At 38.7% G+C, this 21,182-nt stretch overlaps 3 protein-coding genes and 3 pseudogenes across 3 annotated transcripts; 4 read left to right on the forward strand and 2 right to left on the reverse strand.

The window, feature by feature from the left end:
• Positions 1 to 751: 751 nt before the first annotated feature.
• LOC147920155 (putative pectinesterase/pectinesterase inhibitor 24 pseudogene) lies at positions 752 to 12,344 on the forward strand (annotated as a pseudogene).
• LOC147920156 (uncharacterized) lies at positions 2,724 to 4,463 on the forward strand. The gene is made up of 3 exons (XM_087502979.1): positions 2,724 to 3,819; positions 3,925 to 4,138; positions 4,361 to 4,463. Exons 1-3 carry the CDS (start codon positions 2,724 to 2,726, stop codon positions 4,461 to 4,463), a joined length of 1,413 nt encoding a protein of 470 aa, XP_087359105.1.
• Positions 4,592 to 5,607, forward strand: LOC147920157 (uncharacterized; annotated as a pseudogene).
• A 401-nt stretch (positions 12,345 to 12,745) lies between the features above and the next one.
• On the reverse strand, positions 12,746 to 16,720 carry LOC104767425 (putative pectinesterase/pectinesterase inhibitor 25). Its single transcript, XM_087500642.1, has 4 exons — positions 15,260 to 16,720; positions 13,941 to 14,298; positions 13,657 to 13,848; positions 12,746 to 13,335 (listed from the first exon to the last, which is right to left on the reverse strand). The coding sequence occupies exons 1-4, from the start codon at positions 16,010 to 16,012 to the stop codon at positions 12,827 to 12,829; spliced, it is 1,812 nt and encodes a 603-aa protein (XP_087356768.1). The 5' UTR covers positions 16,013 to 16,720; the 3' UTR covers positions 12,746 to 12,826.
• A 72-nt stretch (positions 16,721 to 16,792) lies between these two features.
• Positions 16,793 to 19,265, reverse strand: LOC104764787 (SUN domain-containing protein 2). Its single transcript, XM_010488385.3, has 2 exons — positions 17,937 to 19,265; positions 16,793 to 17,394 (listed from the first exon to the last, which is right to left on the reverse strand). Exons 1-2 carry the CDS (start codon positions 19,020 to 19,022, stop codon positions 17,107 to 17,109), a joined length of 1,374 nt encoding a protein of 457 aa, XP_010486687.1. The 5' UTR covers positions 19,023 to 19,265; the 3' UTR covers positions 16,793 to 17,106.
• A 248-nt stretch (positions 19,266 to 19,513) lies between these two features.
• On the forward strand, positions 19,514 to 20,725 carry LOC104764789 (F-box protein At3g08750 pseudogene; annotated as a pseudogene).
• Positions 20,726 to 21,182: the final 457 nt, after the last annotated feature.

Raw genomic sequence — 21,182 nt, forward strand, 5'->3', positions numbered from 1 at the left:
GGATTAGATTTTTAAAAATATTTCCGCAGTTAATACTTAATACCGAAATTTGTGAAATATCTATTTGATATTTCATTTTCGTGACGGAGCAGAAGTTATATTCCGATGATTATTAAACCAATGAATTTTTAGAATGTGAAGATCTCTCTATGTTTGGACTTCACATGCAAGCTTTATCTGGTTGCTTCTTACAAAGACAATCCTTTGGTAATTTCAGGGTGTCCAAGATAACAACAAGAATGAGGCGTGAGAGAGATGAAGCTCATACTATCTGCATTTATGGTTTGATAACGTTTAAGAGCTCTCATTGCTTCTCTATTATTCAACAAGGGATGAAAACTTCAGGTGCTTCACCAACACTAGTAAAGATCTCTCTTTCTTAAGTGTCTAGTCGATAAATTTCTTAGCGCATTTTGCTTGTGGATCGAATAAGTGAACCTAAAGAACATGTACAATATTCTATACTAATAGAATCTCCATCTACTCTCTAATTGAACCGAGCCCAGAATAGTAAAGTACTAAATGCAAATTTAGAAGAAATGCATTATACCATCAACGGGGAATTCATCCAAAAAGTAGAATGGTGCTTATTTGTGCAAGAATTCAAGCAGGTTAAGCATACCAAAACACATAAGAATCATCATAAGTAATACAAACCTTTTTTTTTTATATAACCATAAGTAATACAAACCTTAGTGTCGCTGATGGGACAAAACCAAGAAGGATCCCTTTATAGTCGTCATCAGAGACAATGAAGATCAAATCCTCGAAAGCTGTTAAAGCCGTTTGCGACGTTACGTTGCACAAAGACAAATGTATGGAAACCTTTCGATCAGCTCCAAACGCGAGCAGTATCGATCCAGAAGAGCTCTTCAAAGTCGCAGTCAAAATCACAATCGCCGAAGTTTCAAAGCTCTCAACGCATTCTCTTCGTCCTCAGGGGATGAAAAGAGCAACATCACCATGAGTGCCTGCGCTGAGCTTCTTGACCTAACGATAGATAACCTCAACAACACGTTAACGTCATCATCAAACGGTGACATCATGGTACCTGAGATAGTAGATGACCTCCGTACACTACAAAAAAACATGTCATTTGCGACTACCGTTTGTGACTGATTGTTTTGTCGCAAAAATGTGCGACGTTTTTGCGACTGTTTTAATACTAATTAACGACCATATAAAAAACAGAAGGAAAAGCGTCGCATATTTACGACGAAACAATACAGTCACAAAGACGTCTCACTTTTGCGACCACATACATACTCTTTGGTAACTGATATTATTTCATCGCAAAACAAGATGTATTTTGTGACTACTTTGCAACTGCCTTTTTGGTCCGTTAGAATAGTCGCAAAAACGTCGCAAAATAAAGACTTATTTGCAACGACTTTTTTGATTATCATTTAGTAGCAAAGTCGTCGCTGCCTGTTGGCAAAAAACGTTGAGAATGTGGAACCTAGATGTACTCAACTTTTGGGACTCCTATGAAAATGGTCGCAAAAGAGTCGCATCATGTTGGCAAAAAACGTGCAAAAGTGTGTTAGGTGTACTGAAATTTTGTGACTCTTTCTATAATAGTCGCAAAAGAGTCGCAAAATTTCTCTTATATATATGCCACCACTTCTTCCTCCATTTACATCGAGATCAAAGATTAAAAAAAAGGGGGAGAAAGAAAAAAAAACGAGAGAAAGAAAAAAAAAAAAGAGAAAAAGAAAAAAAAACGAGAGAGAAAGAAAAAAAACGAGAGAAAGAAAAAAAAATAATGTGGAACAATCAATCAAGAGCATGGATGTACAATCAGATCGATCCATTCATTAATCATATCTCATTGGATTATTCGGCGGGTGTGGAGGAGTTCATCAATTTTGCCAGTAGCCATGCACAAAATAGCAGAGGTAGGTTTTATTGCCCTTGTGTAGTATGTCACAATTCGAAGTCTTTGAAAGCTGTCTCAGTTTCGAATCATTTGCTAAGTAGGGGGTTTATGCCTAACTATTATGTATGGTATGAACATGGTGAAGATTATGATGTTGTTGGGGAAGGAACTAGTAGTCATTGTGCAAATAATACATATTATGCTAGTGCTAGTGAACCAATAGGATTTGATGGGGAGAATGTATATGCTGGGATGGTGAATGATGCATTTCATGGTTCTGTACCATATAACGAGTATCATGAACATGAAAGTGGAAATGATCATGTTCATGAACAACCCACCCAAGAAGCAAAACAGTTTTATGATATGCTAGCTGCTGCAAACACTCCACTGTATGATGGATGTCGGGAAGGGCAGTCGCAATTATCGTTGGCAGCTCGGTTCATGAACAATAAGGTCGACTAAAATTTGTCTGAAAATTGTATGGATTCATGGACAGGACTGTTTACGGAGTATTTACCAGAGGGTAATCAGGCAACCGGTTCATACTATGAGACGGAGACTTTGATGCGAAAGCTAGGATTACCGTGTCGTACATATGATGTATGTATAGATAACTGTATGCTCTTTTGGAAAGATGATGAGAAGTTGGAGCATTGCAAGTTCTGCGGGAAACCAAGGTATAAGGCTAGTGAAGGAAGAACAAGAATACCGTTCAGCAAGATGTGGTATTTACCGATTGCGGATAGGCTGAAGAGAATGTACCAATCTGAGAAGACTGCAGCTTCTATGAGATGGCACGCTGAGCATAGCTCTGAGGAGGGATTAATGTGTCATCCTTCAGATGCGGCTGAGTGGAAGAATTTCCAGCAATTGCGTCCCTCATTTGCAGCAGAACCGCGTTATGTTTATCTTGGATTATGTACAGATGTCGAAACATCATTCGTTATGGCCAATCATATTGACTCCATACAACTTGCCTCCTGGGATGTGCATGAACACGGAGTATTTGTTTCTGACGATTTTGAATTCAGGTCCGAATCATCCACGAGCTAGTCTTGACGTTTTTCTCCAACCATTGATCGATGAATTAACAGAGTTATGGTATAATGGAGTGGAGGCATATGATGTGTCCTTAGATCAAAATTTCAACCTTAAAGCTGTCCTTTTGTGGACTATCAGCGATTTCCCAGCATATGGCATGTTGTTAGGATGGACAACACACGGAAGATTAGCTTGCCCAATTTGTATGAATGATACAAATGCATTTCAATTGCCAGCTGGTAGGAAGACATGTTGGTTTGATTGCCACAGGAGATTTCTTCCTGCTAATCATCCAATGCGAAAGGATAAAAAACACTTTCTGAAAGGTAAACACGCAGTGAACGACTATCCACCGCAATATTTGACGGGTGAACAGGTCTTACATGAGCGTATAAGAAATGCCGAGCCGCCAAAGACTTCTGACTGCGGAGGAAATGGGCATGAAAATAAAGTGGATGGCTATGGAAGTTGGCATAATTGGCACAAAGAAAGCATCTTGTGGAAGCTCCCGTATTGGACCGATCTTAACTTACGACACAATCTTGATGTGATGCATATTGAGAAGAATATTCTCGATAATCTCATATACACTGTTATGAATGTGAAAAACAGATCAAAAGATAATGTGAGGTCTCGCTTGGATGTTGCAAGATTCTGTGATCGAAGTCAATTACATGTTGATGCTGGTGGGAGAGCTCCTTTTCCTATTTTGAGATTGAGTGCGAAAGGTGTAAAATTTCCAGATGGGTATGTAGTTGATTTAGCTAGTTGTGCAGACATTAAGGGTGGGAAGTTTTCAGGAATGAAAAGCCACAATTTCCATGTCTTTATGGAAAGATTGCTTCCATTTGTGTTTGCAGAGTTGTTACCACGTGACGTCCATCTTGCATTATCAGGTAAAAATTTGATATATATATATATATATGGTTATATATATACATATGGCAATTTAATTTCATATATATGTCAAATTAATTAATGATTTTATTTATACATTGCAGGGATTGGATCATTTTTCCGAGACTTAAGTAGTCGATCATTGGAGCTAAGTCACGTCCAAGTCCTGAAAGCGAATATTGTGATGATTTTGTGCAATTTAGAGAAAATATTCCCACCTTCGTTCTTTGATGTCATGGAGCACCTCCCTGTACACCTACCATATGAAGCCGAACTTGATGGTCCAGTCCATTATAGGTGGATGCATCCCTTCGAAAGGTTTTTTAAACGCTTGAAAGGGAAGGCGAAGAACAAAAGATATCCAGCGGGATCAATCGTTCAATCATATATTAATGATGAGATATCTTACTTCTCATAACACTACTTTGCTTCAAACATTTCTACAGCTAGTAGAAGGAGGTATTTCATACTTACATTATAATATATAATGGTCTTTTAAATTAACATGAAAGGCTAATTAAAGTTTTAAATATTTTTCAGGTCATTGCGATATGATGCGGGTGAGGTTCCTGTATATCTAGTACCCGTACCAGATATATTCACTCAAGTCGGTCATCCTAGTGGCCAAGTTACAGAGTTTTAGCTGTCTGACAAAGATCAAAAATGCGCACATGCATATGTATTGCGGAATTGTGATTACTTTCGTCCCTTAGAGAGGTATATTTTTGTAGCAATTTCTCTTAAATATATTTATGGATTAATTGTCTTCTATATGTTGGGGAAAACAGTGTGTTGGACGATCAAATTCGGTATGAATATCCAGAACTCACTGATGATGAAGTCACATCGAAAAGAGATGAAGATTTTAGCGATTGGGTTCGCCAATATGTAAGTATATGTAAATAATTTAATATAGAAAAATATTTTACTGAATGGGTTCACTTCCGACAATTTATATATATTTTCTTATGTAGGTGTCTACAATGAAACATATCCAAAGTTTTCCTCCATGGGTTCATGAATTGGTTGATGGTCCAGAAAACAAAGTCAAGTCGTGGCCCATGTATTTTACCAGAGGTTACATGTTTCACACGCGTGAACACGGGCAGACCAAAAAGACAATGAATTATGGGGTATGTGTCCGAGGGCAAAATAATTCTGAAGCATCTATGGAGGATGATTTTTTGGGACCGTTGAAAACATAATCGAGCTTGAGTATCCTGGCATTATTAACCTAAAGATCACACTTTTCTACTGTGACTGGTTTGACCCAACGGTTGGCAAAGGTATCTGCATGACAAACGGAGGCATCGTAGACGTGCTTCCATCAAAAAATACCAAAATTACGAACCATTTATTTTAGGTTAAGTTTCTTTTCACTAAATATTTAATTAAGTTACCTACATACGTAATTATTAAATATATATATTAATTTAATATGTTATGTTTTTTACATAGGTTCTCAAGCTGATCAAGTGTGTTATCTGTCATATCCATACACTAAACGACCTCGCCAATCGTGGCTTACAGTGTGCAAAGTTAATCCGCTAAATGTTGTTCAAGGGAAGTTTAACGATAATGATGTGGTTATATTGCAACAAACTGTTATTGAGACAACTCCGACTTTGGTTGAAGAAATCATCATTGAGAGTTTAGTCGACGATAGTCATCAAGATGAACCAATCGATATTGATATAGAAGATGTTGAAGGAGAAGACAAATTTCAATGTAACTTGTCAACATCCGATGATGAAGATGAAGATGAAGAACTTGCATATGAAGACTAAATGTGCATCTGATTTGTAAAATATTGTCTCTATGTGTGATTAATGTTAAAATAAATTAAACTTATTTCAATTATAGTAAACCTTAATAGATTGATTAATCTGGCAATTTGCAAGTAAAATTAGTATCCACGAAGTTAAATATAGTCACAAAACAGTCGCACATTAGCGACCGTTTAGTAACTAAACAATTTTGCAACTGTTTTGCGACTATTATACAACAAAGACTAAAAACAGGTTTGCGATGAATTAGCGACTAACACCTGATTTATGCTGCAAATCAGCTCATAATGTGTGAAAATCAAACTTATGGGTTGCTACTAATATCAAATATTCACAAAAGAGTAACCATTTGAGACTACTTTGTTACTAGTTTGCGATGACTTAGCGACTAACACCTGAATTAGCCACTACTCTACGACGTTTTTCCCACTCTTGATATTTTTGTATCTCAAATATCATATTTGAGATGTATTTTCATCCTTAGTTATTCATTTATCCTTGTATTTGCTTGAATCTATTCACTAAAATTTTTTTAAGGTATTAAATTTCAATGTTTACAATACAAACATGCATATGTTTCAAACCTATCTTAACTAATACATGTTACTAATGGAATAATGTGTAGATCTTTAGAAAAATATAAATATTGTGTTTTAAAACCAAAGATTTACTAACTCTTCCTATTGTATATACTTTTTACTACTAAGATGAGTGATTTATGCTGCAAATCAGCTCATAATGTGTGAAAATCAAACTTTTGGGTTGCTACTAATATCAAATAGTCACAAAAGAGTAACCATTTGAGACTACTTTGTTACTAGTTTGCGATGACTTAGCGACTAACACCTGAATTAGCAACTACTCTACGACGTTTTTCCCACTCTTGATATTTTTGTATCTCAAATATCATATTTGAGATGTATTTTCATCCTTAGTTATACATTTATCCTTGTATTTGCTTGAATCATTTCACTAAAACTTTTTTAAGGTATTAAATTTCAATGTTTATAATACAAACATGCATATGTTCCAAACCTATCTTAACTAATACATGTTACTAATGGAATAATGTGTAGATCTTTAGAAAAATGTAAATATTGTGTTTTAAAACCAAAGCTTTACTAACTCTTCCTATTGTATATACTTTTTACTACTAAGATGAGTGATTTATGCTGCAAATCAGCTCATAATGTGTGAAAATAAAACTTTTGGGTTGCTACTAATATCAAATAGTCACAAAAGAGTAACCATTTGAGACTACTTTGCCACTGTATTCTGTTCTTGTATATGACGAATTTGCTACTGTTTTGCGACTTTCTTGCTACTGTTTGTGCGACTCTTTTGCTACGGTATTTTGGCGGTTTATGTTCCCACCACAAATTTACTGAAATTTGAGAATCATTTGGTTTCGCGTTTTTTTCCCCAACATCAATTAATCTGCGATTCATTTGCGACTAAATAGCGACTCAATTTCGTTAATAACTAAGCAAACCCTTAAACGATATTTATATTTTTTCTTTTCTTAACACTCACAAACACTTAAACATCGTTCTATTTCTTTGTCATTCTCTAGGGTTTACTCTCACAAGCATTGATCTGTTCTCTCTCAAACAAATCGGAGAAATCTATCCTTCTCCGACCGATTTCTCTCAATCCTCCTAAATCTTTTTCCTTCTCTCAATCGACTTCTCAGCATCTCAATCGTTTTCTTATTTCTCGATCTAATGCCTCCTAAGGGTAAGATTTCTTCCAGAGGTCGCGGTGCTAGAACAGCCGCTGGTGTCTGAATCTTCACTGGTAACCCTAGATCCTCTTCTCATTCGTCGAACCCTTCTGAACCGACACACTCTGCGACACAGTCTTCAACCCATTCACATCAGAGCCGTCCTTCACAGTTTCCGCCGACAACAAATCCAACGCCGATAAGGAGTCCATCACCGACTACAGATCCACCATCAAGAAGAATTCCACCGTCGAGGAAAAATCCAGAGTCGAGTACACCTCCACCGCGGAGGATACTTACCCCGCCTCCGATTCCTCAACAACTGCCTCTTCTTGTTCCTCATCCTCAACCTCAACCGGAGCATGTTCCGGAGGAAGCTAATGGCGAAGAAGAAAACGAAGAGCAGCAAACCCAAATCCAAATGTCGATTACTACCAAGAACTGTTGGATGGTTTGCTAGCTCTTCCAGGCCGAGAACATCTACCACTCCTGTCTCAGCATCCTATCCCTGGAGTCGAAACGTTATGATATAAAAACTCTCTCCTTTTGTAAGTTTAGTTTAAATTGTCTTTGCTTTAATTATAAACCGCTTTAAGTGTCTATAAGTGTATGTCAAACTGAAACCATGAATGTGTTCAATAGTTTGCGGTATAAGGTTCACTAATCGGTTGTTATTTGATGTTCAATAGTTTGATCATGTTCAGTAATCGGTTGTTATTTGATATTCAATAGTTTCAATAGGTTATTGGTTCATATTTTCAAGTAGACTTACTCAGTTAATGTAACAGGTTTAACCGGCACAAAGGAAAGCTTTCTCGAGTCATTGCTGGAATCTTTAGGAGAAAGTTTGATGGGCCTTACTACAGTTGGAAGGTTACTCCACAACCCATTCAAGAGCGATACTTCAGGACATTTGCGGTCAGTCAAATTATAGTTTTGACAATGATTTAAACACTTAACTCTATATATATGAATTTGTCAATTTGCTAACTAAACTGTTTTGTGTTATTGTAGCGAAAGTATAATTGGGATATCGGGATTACTGAGCTGGTTAAAGAAGATTTCATGAAGATAGCAAAGAACAGGATGAAAGGCATTGTCAGTCAAGTTAGGAGGAGTGGTGTACAACCACCATGGATTGGTGATAAATTATGGCCTATTATGTGCGAATACTGGAACACCCGTGATGCCATTGAGAGGAGTGAGAATGCTTCACATTGCAGAAAATCGGACCGTGGAGGCCTTGGAGTGCACAAACACTTAGCTGGTCATAAATCATATGTACAAATTCATCAAGAAATGGTAACACTTCTCTTTCCATCCACTTCACCTCAAAGTTTTTCTAAAATTTCCATAATTTAATGTGTTTCACTATGATTGTAGGAAGAACGGTTGGGGCGTCCTGTATCACTGGTCGAAGTGTTTCTGCAAACACACACGAGGCCCGATGGATCCTTTGTGGATCAAAAAGCCAAACAAGTTGCTGAGACCTATGAGAAGACCATAGAAGAGATACAAACTGAAACGGACGATGATGGTCCATATGGTTCAGAGAGTTCAACACATCGAACTCTTTCCCTTGAAGAAAGAAATGAAATCTTCCTTCAGGTAATTCGTTTATGTCTTTTGTGTGTGATTTTTTTTTGTCAATTTTGGTTTCTTAATGTGAATGATGACAGATGTTGATTCTTAGATTAACAGTCTCCTGGTTTTCTTAAAATTGTTTAATGAGCTATGCTTAGGAACCTAGAATATTTGATGTTGATTCTGCATTTGGTTTTCTGGTTTGTGCTGATTAGCGAATGTTTATCTTTTGGTTTAGTGTACTCAAACAGATATCAAAGGTAACCCATTTGGCCTTGGATCACTTGTTGAGACACTAAGGAAAGGAAAAAGGAAAGAGAGTTATGCGAGCTCTTCTGCAGCAACTCTTGCGGAGCTTCAAGATCAACTTCGGCGCAAGATATCTGAACATGAGTCTGAGAATGCACGACGTGATCAGGAACATCGAGAGTCTCAAGCTGTGATCAACAAGCTTGTCCTCTTCATCTCTGAAAAAAATCCTGAATACTCAGCTTTTACGGTTTCTCCTCCTGCAGCCACCCAACCAGCTACCGTACCTACAACCACTGCACAACCCATCGATGGAGGCACCACACCAGCCTCCAGTCCAGCTGCACAATCCACCGATGGAGGCACAATACCAGATGCCAATTCTCCTACCTCTAATACTTCTTCCAACTAAACTTCTAATTCCTCTTTTCTTTATGTATGAACTTGCTTTTGAATACTGTTTCTTGGATGTTTAGGATGCTCTTTTTGTTTAGGATGATAACTTTGCTTCTGTGGTACTTTAAATCATCATTCCTTTTGATTATTAGTATTTGAAATTCCGAAATTAATCAGATTTAGGATTGCTAAAACGTTACTGATTTGTGACTAAACCAATTACAATAATGTGACTATTTTGTGACTAAACCAATTCAAATAATGTGACTATTTTGTGACTAAACCAATTCAAATAATGTGACTATTTTGTGACTAAACCAATTCACAAAATAGTGGCACAATAGTTACTAAACACGAACACCTTAGCGACTACAAAAAAAGAGTCTTAACTTAGTCGCAATAATAAACGACTAATTTGCGACTCAACTGCTACTAAACTAAAAACAGACTTTGCAACCCTTTTGGGACTAATAGGTCGTCCTTACTCAGTCGCTAAACCCAGACTCTACCGTTAATCCCAAAACGGTCGTAAACATAGGACTGTTATATATAGTCACAAAATTGTCTCTAAGTAGACTTCGTTGCGGTTTAGTCAAAAATGTACAACTACCAATCCTCGTCACAGTTTCGTCGCAAATATACGACTATATAAACGAGTCCGTAATCCATCGCAAATAAGCGACAATGTTGCGACCAACATATTTTGCCACCGTTTTTTTGCGACCATCAAAAAGAGTCGTGAAGTAGTCGCAAAACCCTTATTTGCGACTATAATAGGAGTGGCAAATGGCCTGTTTTCTTGTAGTGGTACATGGTTGAGCTCAGCCGAGACGTATCAAGAGACGTGTGTGGAAACGTTGTCTCCAGATATGAAGTCGTTCGGAGAAAGTCATCTCAAGAACTCAACAGAGATGACGAGTAACGCCTTAGCGATCATCACATGGCTCGGAAAGATCGCTGACTCGTTCACACTCCGGAGGCGTCTCTTGACAACCGCTGACGTGGAAGTGGACTTCCACATCGGCAGGAGATTGTTGCAGAGCACGAATTTGAGGAAAGTGGCGCATATCGTGGTGGCGAAGGATGGTTCAGGGAAGTACAGAACGATAAGTAGAGCTTCAAAGGATGTGCCTGAGAAGAGTGAGAAGAGGACGATTATATATGTGAAGAAAGGAGTTTATTTTGAGAATGTGAGGGTCAAGAAGAAGATGTGGAACGTTGTGGTGGTCGGAGATGGAGAGAGCAAGAGTATTGTCTCTTGTAGACTCAATGTCATTGATGGAACACCCACTTTTAAGACCGCAACATTCGGTAAAGTTCAAACTAGGCCTGGGCATTCGGGTACCCGTTTGGGTTCGGATCGGGTATTCCAGATTTTCGGGTATTTCGATAAAGGGGTTCTAGACCCATTCGGGTATTTTTCGTATTTGGGTCAGGTTCAGGTAAACACCCATCGGGTTCGGATCGGGTTCGGGTACCCGAATTCAATACGAAATTAAGTAAACAAAACTCAATTTCATTCAATAATCAGGAATTAGTGGCTTGACCATCGATGCTTCTCACTGGCCAAACACATAACACACGAGTTTGTTGTTTTTTTCTCATACCATTCCTATACTAATTGTTTTGACTGAGAATTTGAGATGAACGAAGTTTCTTCTTCTAGTTGTCCATCTTCTCAATCTCTTTCTAAATTCTATTTTAAAAATGAAAGTTGTACATATTAATATATAAATACTAGAGGTTTTAGAATTAATCAAAGATATTGAAGTGGCAAAATGGTTAGAATGCACCCTTTAGATGTTTTAGGTCATGGGTTCAAATCTCACTAATGAATATTTTTGCACTATATTTATACATGTTCGGGTTAATTCGGGTATTTTTTCGGATATATTTTAAAATAGACCCATTCGAGTATTTTAAAATTTCGGATATGAGTTCGGGTCGGATTTTTCGGATCGGGTTCGGGTCGGATTTTTGGATTCGGGTATTTTTCCCAGGCCTAGTTCAAACAACACAATATCATTACTTATCATCCAAGAAAGTGGCTCATGTCATAGTTGGTATGTTTTATGCTCTGTTTTTTTACTCTGTTCTGTATTGTGCAGCTGTGTTTGGAAAAGGGTTCATGGCAAGAGACATGGGCTTCATCAACACAGCCGGTCCAGCCAAACACCAAGCCGTAGCTCTAATGGTAAGTGCAGATCTCGCTGCCTTTTACCGTTGCACAATGAACGCATACCAAGACACGCTCTACGTGCATGCACAACGCCAATTCTACCGTGACTGCACCATCATTGGAACAGTCGACTTCATCTTCGGTAACTCAGCTGCAGTTCTCCAAAACTGCCGGATCCTCCCTCGCCGGCCAATGAAAGGACAACAAATCACAATCACGGCTCAGGGACGTAATGATCCAAACATGAACACAGGAATCTCAATTCACCGTTGTAACATCTCTCCGCTCGGTGACCTAACCGAAGTCAAAACGTTTTTAGGTCGACCATGGAAGAATTTCTCGACGACTGTGATAATGGATTCGTTCTTGCACGGTTTTGTTGACCGGAAAGGTTGGTTGCCTTGGACCGGAGATTCTGCTCCGGATACTATATTTTACGGTGAGTATAAGAATAACGGCGCTGGTTCGTCAACGAGGAATAGGGTTAAGTGGAAGGAGTTGAGGTTCCTTAGTACCAAGGAAGCTAATAGGTTTACGGTGAAACCTTTCATCGACGGAGAAAGATGGCTTCCGGCTACGAAAGTGCCGTTCAGGTCCGGTCTCTAAATTTGTTCATTATACTGTAAACATTTTCAGAGTTACTACTATTCCAGTTCCCTTGTAAAATGGTTTGATTAATTGATTTAATTCAACTTATATTATGCAAAAACAATAAATAAAATTAATATATTGTGATGGTCTATGGATCAAATCTCATCCGCTATATGACTTTCTACAAAATTCGAGATATAATTAAGTTTCGATTTAGAATTGATTGGTTACTCAAAACATATAAAAACTTTTATAAGCATGCATAAATATAAACATGAGAATAACTCTCCCATTGACTCGTCTCGATAAAATAATTCTACATTTTAGTGCCTCGCACGAATGTACCGTGATAGCTATTTTATTTCAATCGACGAAATTTTATTTGTAAATCTAGATCTCAACAACTAGGACTGGTGAAATTTATTGCTTTATTTTTTAATTTAGCAAGTACGTAACGTATAATTAAATATGGTTTTCAAATAATACGGTGTTCCTTTTCATTCTTTGTGTAGCAAACCACCATAGAAAGGAATATCGGTTTGAGGCAACCATGTATCTCCCATGGTGAAGTTGTAGACCGTGAAGTTCATGGCTTCTGCCAAGTTCAATATATTGTACCCTAACCACTGCACTCTCTGGTTCGTGTTTGCCCCTGGTCCAAAGTTACTGTACTCACCGTAGTAGATTGTGTCTAAACCAGTTGTACCGTTCCATTCGAGCCATCCGACTGGTTGGACAATGTCACTGATATATGATTGCATGAAAACCGTCCTTGCGTAGGGCTTCCATGGTCTCCCTAAGAATGTCATGGCAGAGTTAGGTTCAGCTGCAAGATCCGGGGCGGCTTTTATTGTACAATTGATGATAGAGATTCCGGTATTCTGGTTTGGATCAACTCTTCCATGGGCTGTTATAGCGTTCTTTTGCTTTGCCATTGGTTTTCTAGCATATATGTTACAGTCTTGAAAAATTGCGGCTGCGTTCCCGAATATAAAATCGACGGTACCTATAACAAAAGGGAAGAAACAGAGGACATATATTAAATCCTGTCGGTTACTTCAATAAATAGATATGTGGTATAGAAGAGTTGGCTCCACTAGATTGCAATAGATCACCTCCCTGTGGAGGCAAATTATAGCAAGGACCACATGATCATTCCAAATATAAGAATCTATACATATGATTGACAAGTTTTGGTATTTTTGGTAAGTTCAAACTACTAAAGAAAAGATCTAAAAGTTGTGAAATTTGAGCCTAGTTTTAAAAATCATATCCCAACAACAGTTAATAAATAAAATAAAGGTTGGAAAATGAAGCATTATATTACCATAGATATCGCATTCGCGATAGAATTGTCTCATAGAATGAACGTAGAGAGTATCTTGATAGCCTTCAAAACTACACCGATAAAAGCTTGAACTTTCTGCGTTGTTCCTCAAAGCCACAGCCTGATGTTTTTCAGGTCCGGCTGTGTTTCTGAATGTAACATCAACCGCCATGAACCGCTCTCCAATTACAGCTAGAAAATAAAAATACAATTATATATCACAAACTAAGTAAACTGCTTGACCCAATTCCTACAAAAAAAAAGAAAAAGATAAAAATACCAACCAAAGCTTGAGCTATTATACGTAGTCCAACCGTCAATAACGTTATGGTTCCCAGTAATAATCGTCTTATTGATTCCATCTCCGATAAGCATTAAGTTCTTTTTGTTCATCTCAACAACAATATATTCTTCGTAAACACCTTCTCTTGCGTAGATAACAAAGTAACCATCCTCTGGTCTAGTGTTATTAGGTGCAGCTGCAATAGCTTGAGTGATCGTCGTAAAGTTGTCGGATTTGTACGGACCGACAATCACTGCTTTGCTCACGAGGATGGAACCGCCGCTCGTCTGACCTAGCTCCCCTAATTTCCGGCTAGCTTTCCGGCAATCTTTGTCGTTGTCGCATATTTTACGTAAACCCTTATACCACCAAAAAAAAATCATCAAAAAGATATTTCCGGAATATTTCAAACCAAAATTTAAATTGATTTTTTTTTGTTCATTTGTCATGAAAAAATCTAAGATTTTTGTCATTGAAAACATTGGTTAACTAAGATATATAACATCAAATTAAAAACAACTCAAATTCTGAAGTAAATTTTTTTTTGTTTCTTAATACATGATTAGTAATTTAGCATATAATTAAACTCGTGCCTTGCAAATCAATGTTTATTGTAGCCACACATGAAATGACGGTGACAATCTAATGAGTATGAGCGCATGCACGTGAATACAGTTGGATTCGAATATGGACCATATTGATGTTTTTTGTTAAAGTAAAAAAATGGGACCCGTTTGATCATTGTTCAATTGTACTAAAATGTGCGTCGGCCATGTGACATTTACTCTCTTTTACGCGTTCTGGCTCACACACACAACAAGACCACATCCACTTATGACTCGATCTAGAATATTAAGATATGCACGAATACTATATCATTCCGTGCGTCCAAAACTAGCAAATTCATACCGTATCTAACTTACTATGTCATCCTACGAGGCTTATTCAATTATACACGTACGACCAAAAGTTTAATTATTAGATAAAATATTTGAATTTATGTGGTGATACATCGCCATACTATAACACAAACTACATGTTCGACTTCGTCCATACAAAAAATATTATATATCTCTGATTTAATTCTTTTTTATAATTCAGGAATTATATATATATATATCTTATAGAAAGAACAATGGCTTACATTTATACTGTTTTTGATATTTCCTCTAATTTCTGTTTTAATCTCTACGCCAACCATTTAAAAATAATGTTTATATTACTAGATTATTAACAACTTTAGAATATGTAGAGGAATAAGCTATACTATAAAGTATAAACAGACAAAGAATTAAAGACAGTACAAACTTAATTAGTTACCTTAATCAAAGTCTCGAGCGGCTCGCGATAGGTTGAGTTCCCACCACCAAGAATCTTTCCTTTAGAGGCTTTAAACGACCTCTTAAGGTTACGGTTAAGCGCGTGGCTCACAAGCCCCAGCGAGATACCGTAAAGACGCGTGAGATTCCCCATCGGCGATCCTATCGCGGCGGCGAATCCACTCTTCGCCTCCACGAGTCCGTCGAGACACGTCTCCTGATTCGTCACCACACCACTGAGAAGACTGTTCACATGCTCCACAAGAGCTGCGGTCATCACCTGCGCGGACTTGAGCTCCGTCGTGACGGTTTCGAGGTAGTTCACACTCAGCTCCGATAACTCGCCGCAGTCCGCCACCGCACCTATTTCCTCGGGCGTGGAGGAGCCTGGTTTGCTTCTCACTCGCCTTGCGTATCCTGTGATGGCTTTGGAGAGACGGCTTGCTTGCTTGAGGCATTGTTTTATCGTGAACTTGCCGTAACTGTATGGATCCGACGGTGATGACTTGACAGCGTTGAGGATCGAACGGCATAGCTTAGGGTATGGAGTTGACTTACAAGCCTGAGAAGACGACTGTGACTGTGACGGGGGCAAAGTAGGTGGTCGTGACGGAGGCTGTGAAGGTGACAGTGACGGGGACAGAGAAGGTGACTGTGAAGGAGGGTCTTGTGTTGAGATTAGCAAAGCCAATGAGAGGAAACTAACAGACAGTAACAAGAGAGAAGAAGAGAAGTGTAGTGTTTGCATTTTCATCTTGTTTTATCTTGTATGTATTTATGGTATCTGTTTTTGTGGATCTGTATAGCCAATATATATATACTCTACGAGGAGGGTTGTGATATTTAATGAATGCATGGATTCGAGGGAAATGGAATTATGTAATTGCATGTTGGTCTAATAATTAATATACACGTATAGTTTCGTTTTTGGTCAAATAAAGAGAACTAATTGTTTTTTGCAGCTGGTGGTCCACCGTCACGATGACCGGACTTGGGTTGACTTGGTTAGTAGAAGAGTTTTTATTACATGTGATTTAACCGTGAAATTGGGGTATTTTAGAGCTTAATTTTTTGTTTAGTCCATTTAGATATGCCAGTTGACACTGTAAAAGAATTAACATTAATCAGTCATGAACAACATGTTGAGATTAATTTAACTTTATTACAATTTTAGAAGTTAACAAGCTGGGTTGACTTGATTAGAAGGGTTTCCACCTTATTATATGATTTGACCGTAGATTTGCATGTGATGTGTCGGGGAGCTTTTAGACAAGGCAAGATGGTGAAGCCTAAAAGAAGTCGTCACTCTCTAAAGCCAAGACGGTGGAACCGTGTAAGTCTAAAAGAAGTCGTCACTCTGTCTAATCTATCACACAATTCACACTTACAAGTTATGGAGTCCAGTTAATATTACCCACTCTTCCTATTAATGACCTTGACAATAACCATCATAACCCAAAATCAATATTTCTTAAACTAACAAATATTTTGTAGGAACCCTCTACTAGAATTTGTAGGAACCATTGGAAAAATATTTTGCTAATGGCATCATTTACACACCTACTATATTGATATATATAACCAACACCGAATGCCAAATTAAATTCGGGATATTTGGTTTCAGTTCGGTCAGATACATTCTAACCAAATAAACCGAACTAAAACAGATTTAAAACTAAGATCGATGTGTTTCCTACTCCACAAAACTAAAAAAAAAACGTGAAGAAACGTTAATTCTGATTACAACTGACTAGAAGCTTTCCCACTAAATAAACCAAAAAAAAAAAAGAGAGTTATCTATGAGAGGGAATGTTACAAGGAGAAGAAAAGATTCAAGTGGACCTCAGATCAAGCATGAACAGCAGAGACCGAGTCTAGTTCACGGCCATGAACCCTGAACCGGTAGATGCAAGTGTGTGAAGAGCTTCCATGGTTGGATGTGAAGTCTAGCCTGACAACGTTGACAAGTCCCGAGAAACCAGAATCTGTAATGTCAAATGTCTGTGCGTTGGACCTGTCTAAGTCGTAACTGAATTCTGTAAGACGGAGCATTGTCTCGCTCTCCATATCTTTGTCTTCTAGCCATCCTGATACTCGGCAATCCTTTGGGGCGCTTGATCTGTCAAACGCTACAGCCTGTTCGTTTTCATGGTGCATAACCGTAAAATCAGTGTAAGGTTTTAGCCTTCAGATGAAAAAATGATCAGACAAATGTTTACAATGGGAAGCAATGTGTGACCACCAAATTACACTCTCTAAGCAATGCGACTACACCCTTATGATACTGTGCATATAACAGTTCCACTCATTGTAAACGTACACAAGCTCCACTGGTACATACCACTATATCGCAGAACAAAGCACGAGAACACAACTGTATATTGATATTATTCAAAGGAACTGCTAAAGCTAGTGAGTAGCAGAAAAGAACATATGGTAAAAACTCTACTCAAAGATGGAAGGAAATCAATACAGGTTAAGCAACTAAGATCCTCTTTAACGCATCTTTACACAGCTACGCCGTAAACTAACCCACAAGCTACAAAACTAAATTCACAAAACTAGACGTACATGGCATCTCATACCAAAACATTTATCAAAAACCCTTCTTCAGGGATAAAATCAACCTATAGAAACTGATTTCCCTGTGAAAGTATAGTATGAGATGCAAGAACTACCTTAGAGACATGTTCCAAGGTAACGGCCTCTGGTATTATCGGCGCTCTTAGCCTGATTTGGACATAGCCATTGCTTCCTTTCAAAGGAAAACACTGTCCAGGCTCCCCAAAACTCGGAGTTAACATCTTAACCGCTTTTTTATGAACCCCTCGCCTGCTTGTCCCAAACCAATTACCCCGACTTCCAACAAGATATGGGTCCGAATGCCCCATTACAAAAGCACCACCAGACGCTAACGCATAGTCTACTCTGCCAAGGCCATCAGCAGCATGTTTTCCAATCTCTTTCTCCACTACCCCACGAGCATAAGCCCTCAATTCATCAATGTTAACAGCAGAATCATGGACCTTATTACCCTTCTTCAATTCCTCGTAAACCCTCTCTAACTCCTCTCTAGACACCAAAGGTTTAGCATTGAACTCATCTACGGAAGCCTCTAATGTCTCAGTCCTAGACTCTACCTTCTTCAACTCACCCTGCAACGCAGATGACGTTGAATCGATCGTTTGCCTCAACGCTCTTGATTCGCTTTCCATCTTCTTATCAAGAAACTCGACTTGAACCTGCATCATCTTCGTCGTCGTCTTTACCAAACCATCAACGGCCGAGATACGACTCTCCAATTCCGATAACACCATCTCCGTTTCAATCGGAAAATTCGAAGAAGACAGAGACGTATCCTTCATAGTCAATTTCCTAATCAATTGAATCAACCCAACGATTAACAGAAGCGCCCCGAATTGCTTAGCGAATACCCTAACCACTGTCTTCCACTGCGCCTTGTTCGTCTTATTCCCCTGAACCTTACGCGTTCGACGCTGCGTGGTGGTGGTCGTCGTATTAACCCCCGTCGCGGTGGATCCTGACTTCCTCGTCACCGGACCTACGTTGTAACTGCTAGATCTCTCAGCGACAGCCTCCGCGCGGATCAGATCCTTGTTCGACGACTCTCCAATTGCCGCATTGGCGGCATGCGATTCGCTCGGCGGGAAATCAAAACTAGATTTCTTCTCACCGGCGAGAACCGGCGTCCGCTTAACAACCGCCGTCGGAGTACCGGTGAGAGACACCGTCGACGCCGACATAACAATTTCACGATTTTGTACTACAGAATTCGAAAATCGTCTTCCTTTGGATTGAAATAAACCCTAATTTTTGACTACACAGAGAGAGATTTCAAATGGAACCCCTTTATATATTTTTTTGGGGACAAAATACAAAAATTTCGAAATCTCAAAGTCGTTTCTTCTTCTTCTTCTTCTTCTGGAAGCGTCTATGTTCATCCCACACATTTGTTTCTTTTGCGGTGGATACGAAATCGAGAACGCAAACAAGAATTGTAGTGGGCTTTTGCTTTAATAAGCCCAAGAAAGAACTAACCCCACCTTCATACTAAATAAGTTTGGTTCGGTTGAACCGATTTGCTTGCTGATAAAATCCTCGCGCTTCAAGTCAATAAATACTAACTGAGAAAACGAAAAAGGAAACAAGAAACCATTTGATCACCTTTCAAGTTTCAAGAATCAATACTCTCTCACATCTCTCTTTTTCTTCTTCTTTCTTTCAAAACGTCCCCATGGCTCAGGCTCCCGCGAATCGTTTTTCGTCGTTGCCGTCTGAGTTAGTCGAAGAGATACTTTGCAGAACTCCGGCTGAATCTTTGAACAGTGTCAAAACGACGTGCAAGCAATGGTACGCAATCATCAGCAGCAACGCAAGATTCAAGCAAAAGCAACTTGATCATCACATTCACACTTCCCAACGATTCCTAAGAATCGATGATGAGCGTGCGCGTCAAATCATGGACCCGGTGACCGGAATCGTAACAGAAAGACCTCCTGCGGTTCAAATCATGGACCCGGTGACCGGAATCGTGACAGAAATACCAATCCCCGACGAGTTTAATGACCTACTTCCGGTTTCTTGGATGGTTCATTGTGATGGACTCATGCTCTGTATATGTAAAGACTGGGAACGCCGAGGAGGTTACGTGCGTCTCGCAGTTTGGAATCCGCTTTTGGGGAGAATCAAATGGATCGAACCATCGGATGATTACTGGGTTCATGATTATTTCGGGGTTGGATACGACGACGATGCATCTCGTCACAACTACAAAATCTTGAGGTTTGGTTATAATCTTGGTAATAAATCTAGAGTCTATGAGATCTATGAATTCATGTCTGATTCATGGAGAGGTATTGATGCTGGGTTTGATGGGGATATAGTTATGAAATGGGAATGTGTGTCTGTCAAGGGCCACATGTACTGGCTTGCTTTAAAGAAGGAACGTTATTTCGTTCTATGTTTTGACTTCTCCGAGGAAACATTCAAGGACGTATGCGATTGTCCTGACTTTTGGAACGATTGTAGCCGATTAGAATGTTTCAATGGAGATAGACTCTCTTTCTTAACACAAGATGGAGAGGGAACAAGAGACATTGAGGTGTGGATGACAAACAAGTTGAGTGATGAGGTCGTTTCCTTTGCCAGTCACTTCAGTGTCACTACTGGCCCTGACCCTGGCCCTGCTCTTCTTCCGCGGTTACGGTTCCTTACTTGTCCGGGATACTCCATCGGCAAGCACAGAAATATCATGGCATGGTGTGAGCAAACTGTAGAAGAAGACGAAGATTATACTTGGGTTTCTGTCTTCACTTTTTACGAAATTGATGAAAGTGGTGTCGTCACGAAACAAATTGAGACTAGTAGAAGTCTATCCACTGAATACAGTGAGCTGTCAACCTGTAGCTATGTCTATGTTCCGAGTCTGACCCCGGTTCCAGAATGAGAGGTAGATGTAAGGGTTGCTTCGTGTTCTTCTCAATGCTCTTTTTTTTTTTTTTTTTGGTCTTTGCCTTTGTTGATCGTCTACCATGTAGTTGAAGTCAACTACCATACTATGTATCTACAGATGTTACTAAATTGACCTGGGTTTGGTACAGAGTTGTATGTGTATTAGAATCAATCATTCGTAACCTAGTTATATATAGCTAAACCCCACAGGAGCAGAAACTAAAGCATCATTTCAACTGTATCTATATGGTAGACAATAAATATGGCATATTATCCGAGAATTTTCAAGCTAATTTGGAAACCAACAAAAGTACAAAACAATTATTCATTCAGTAGTCATCCTTAAATAATTTCTATATTAAGAGGTAAGGAAATATATATAATATACACAGATTGCACCCTGTTATTCCTCATTGTGACACATAAAAGAAGACAGAGCATTGCATTTGTAA

This window comes from Camelina sativa, chromosome 19, assembly GCF_030686135.1.
Source record: "Camelina sativa cultivar CO46 ecotype springtype chromosome 19, ASM3068613v1".
In the NCBI taxonomy this organism is placed as follows: domain Eukaryota; kingdom Viridiplantae; phylum Streptophyta; class Magnoliopsida; order Brassicales; family Brassicaceae; genus Camelina; species Camelina sativa.

What these genes read in the sequence shown, in the direction of transcription:
- LOC147920156 (XM_087502979.1), top strand. Translation starts at nt 2,724, where the DNA reads ATGCGGCTGAGTGGAAGAATTTCCAGCAATTGCGTCCCTCATTTGCAG. An exon ending in CGTCCATCTTGCATTATCAG is followed by an intron (nt 3,820 to 3,924) that starts GTAAAAATTTGA and finishes TATACATTGCAG; the next exon opens with GGATTGGATCATTTTTCCGA. An exon ending in TGGATGCATCCCTTCGAAAG is followed by an intron (nt 4,139 to 4,360) that starts GTTTTTTAAACG and finishes AATATTTTTCAG; the next exon opens with GTCATTGCGATATGATGCGG.
- LOC104767425 (XM_087500642.1), bottom strand. Translation starts at nt 16,012, where the DNA reads ATGAAAATGCAAACACTACACTTCTCTTCTTCTCTCTTGTTACTGTCT. An exon ending in GTATAATAGCTCAAGCTTTG is followed by an intron (nt 13,849 to 13,940) that starts GTTGGTATTTTT and finishes TTTATTTTCTAG; the next exon opens with CTGTAATTGGAGAGCGGTTC. An exon ending in TCGCGAATGCGATATCTATG is followed by an intron (nt 13,336 to 13,656) that starts GTAATATAATGC and finishes CTTTTGTTATAG; the next exon opens with GTACCGTCGATTTTATATTC.
- LOC104764787 (XM_010488385.3), bottom strand. Translation starts at nt 19,022, where the DNA reads ATGTCGGCGTCGACGGTGTCTCTCACCGGTACTCCGACGGCGGTTGTT. An exon ending in CCTTGGAACATGTCTCTAAG is followed by an intron (nt 17,395 to 17,936) that starts GTAGTTCTTGCA and finishes GAAAACGAACAG; the next exon opens with GCTGTAGCGTTTGACAGATC.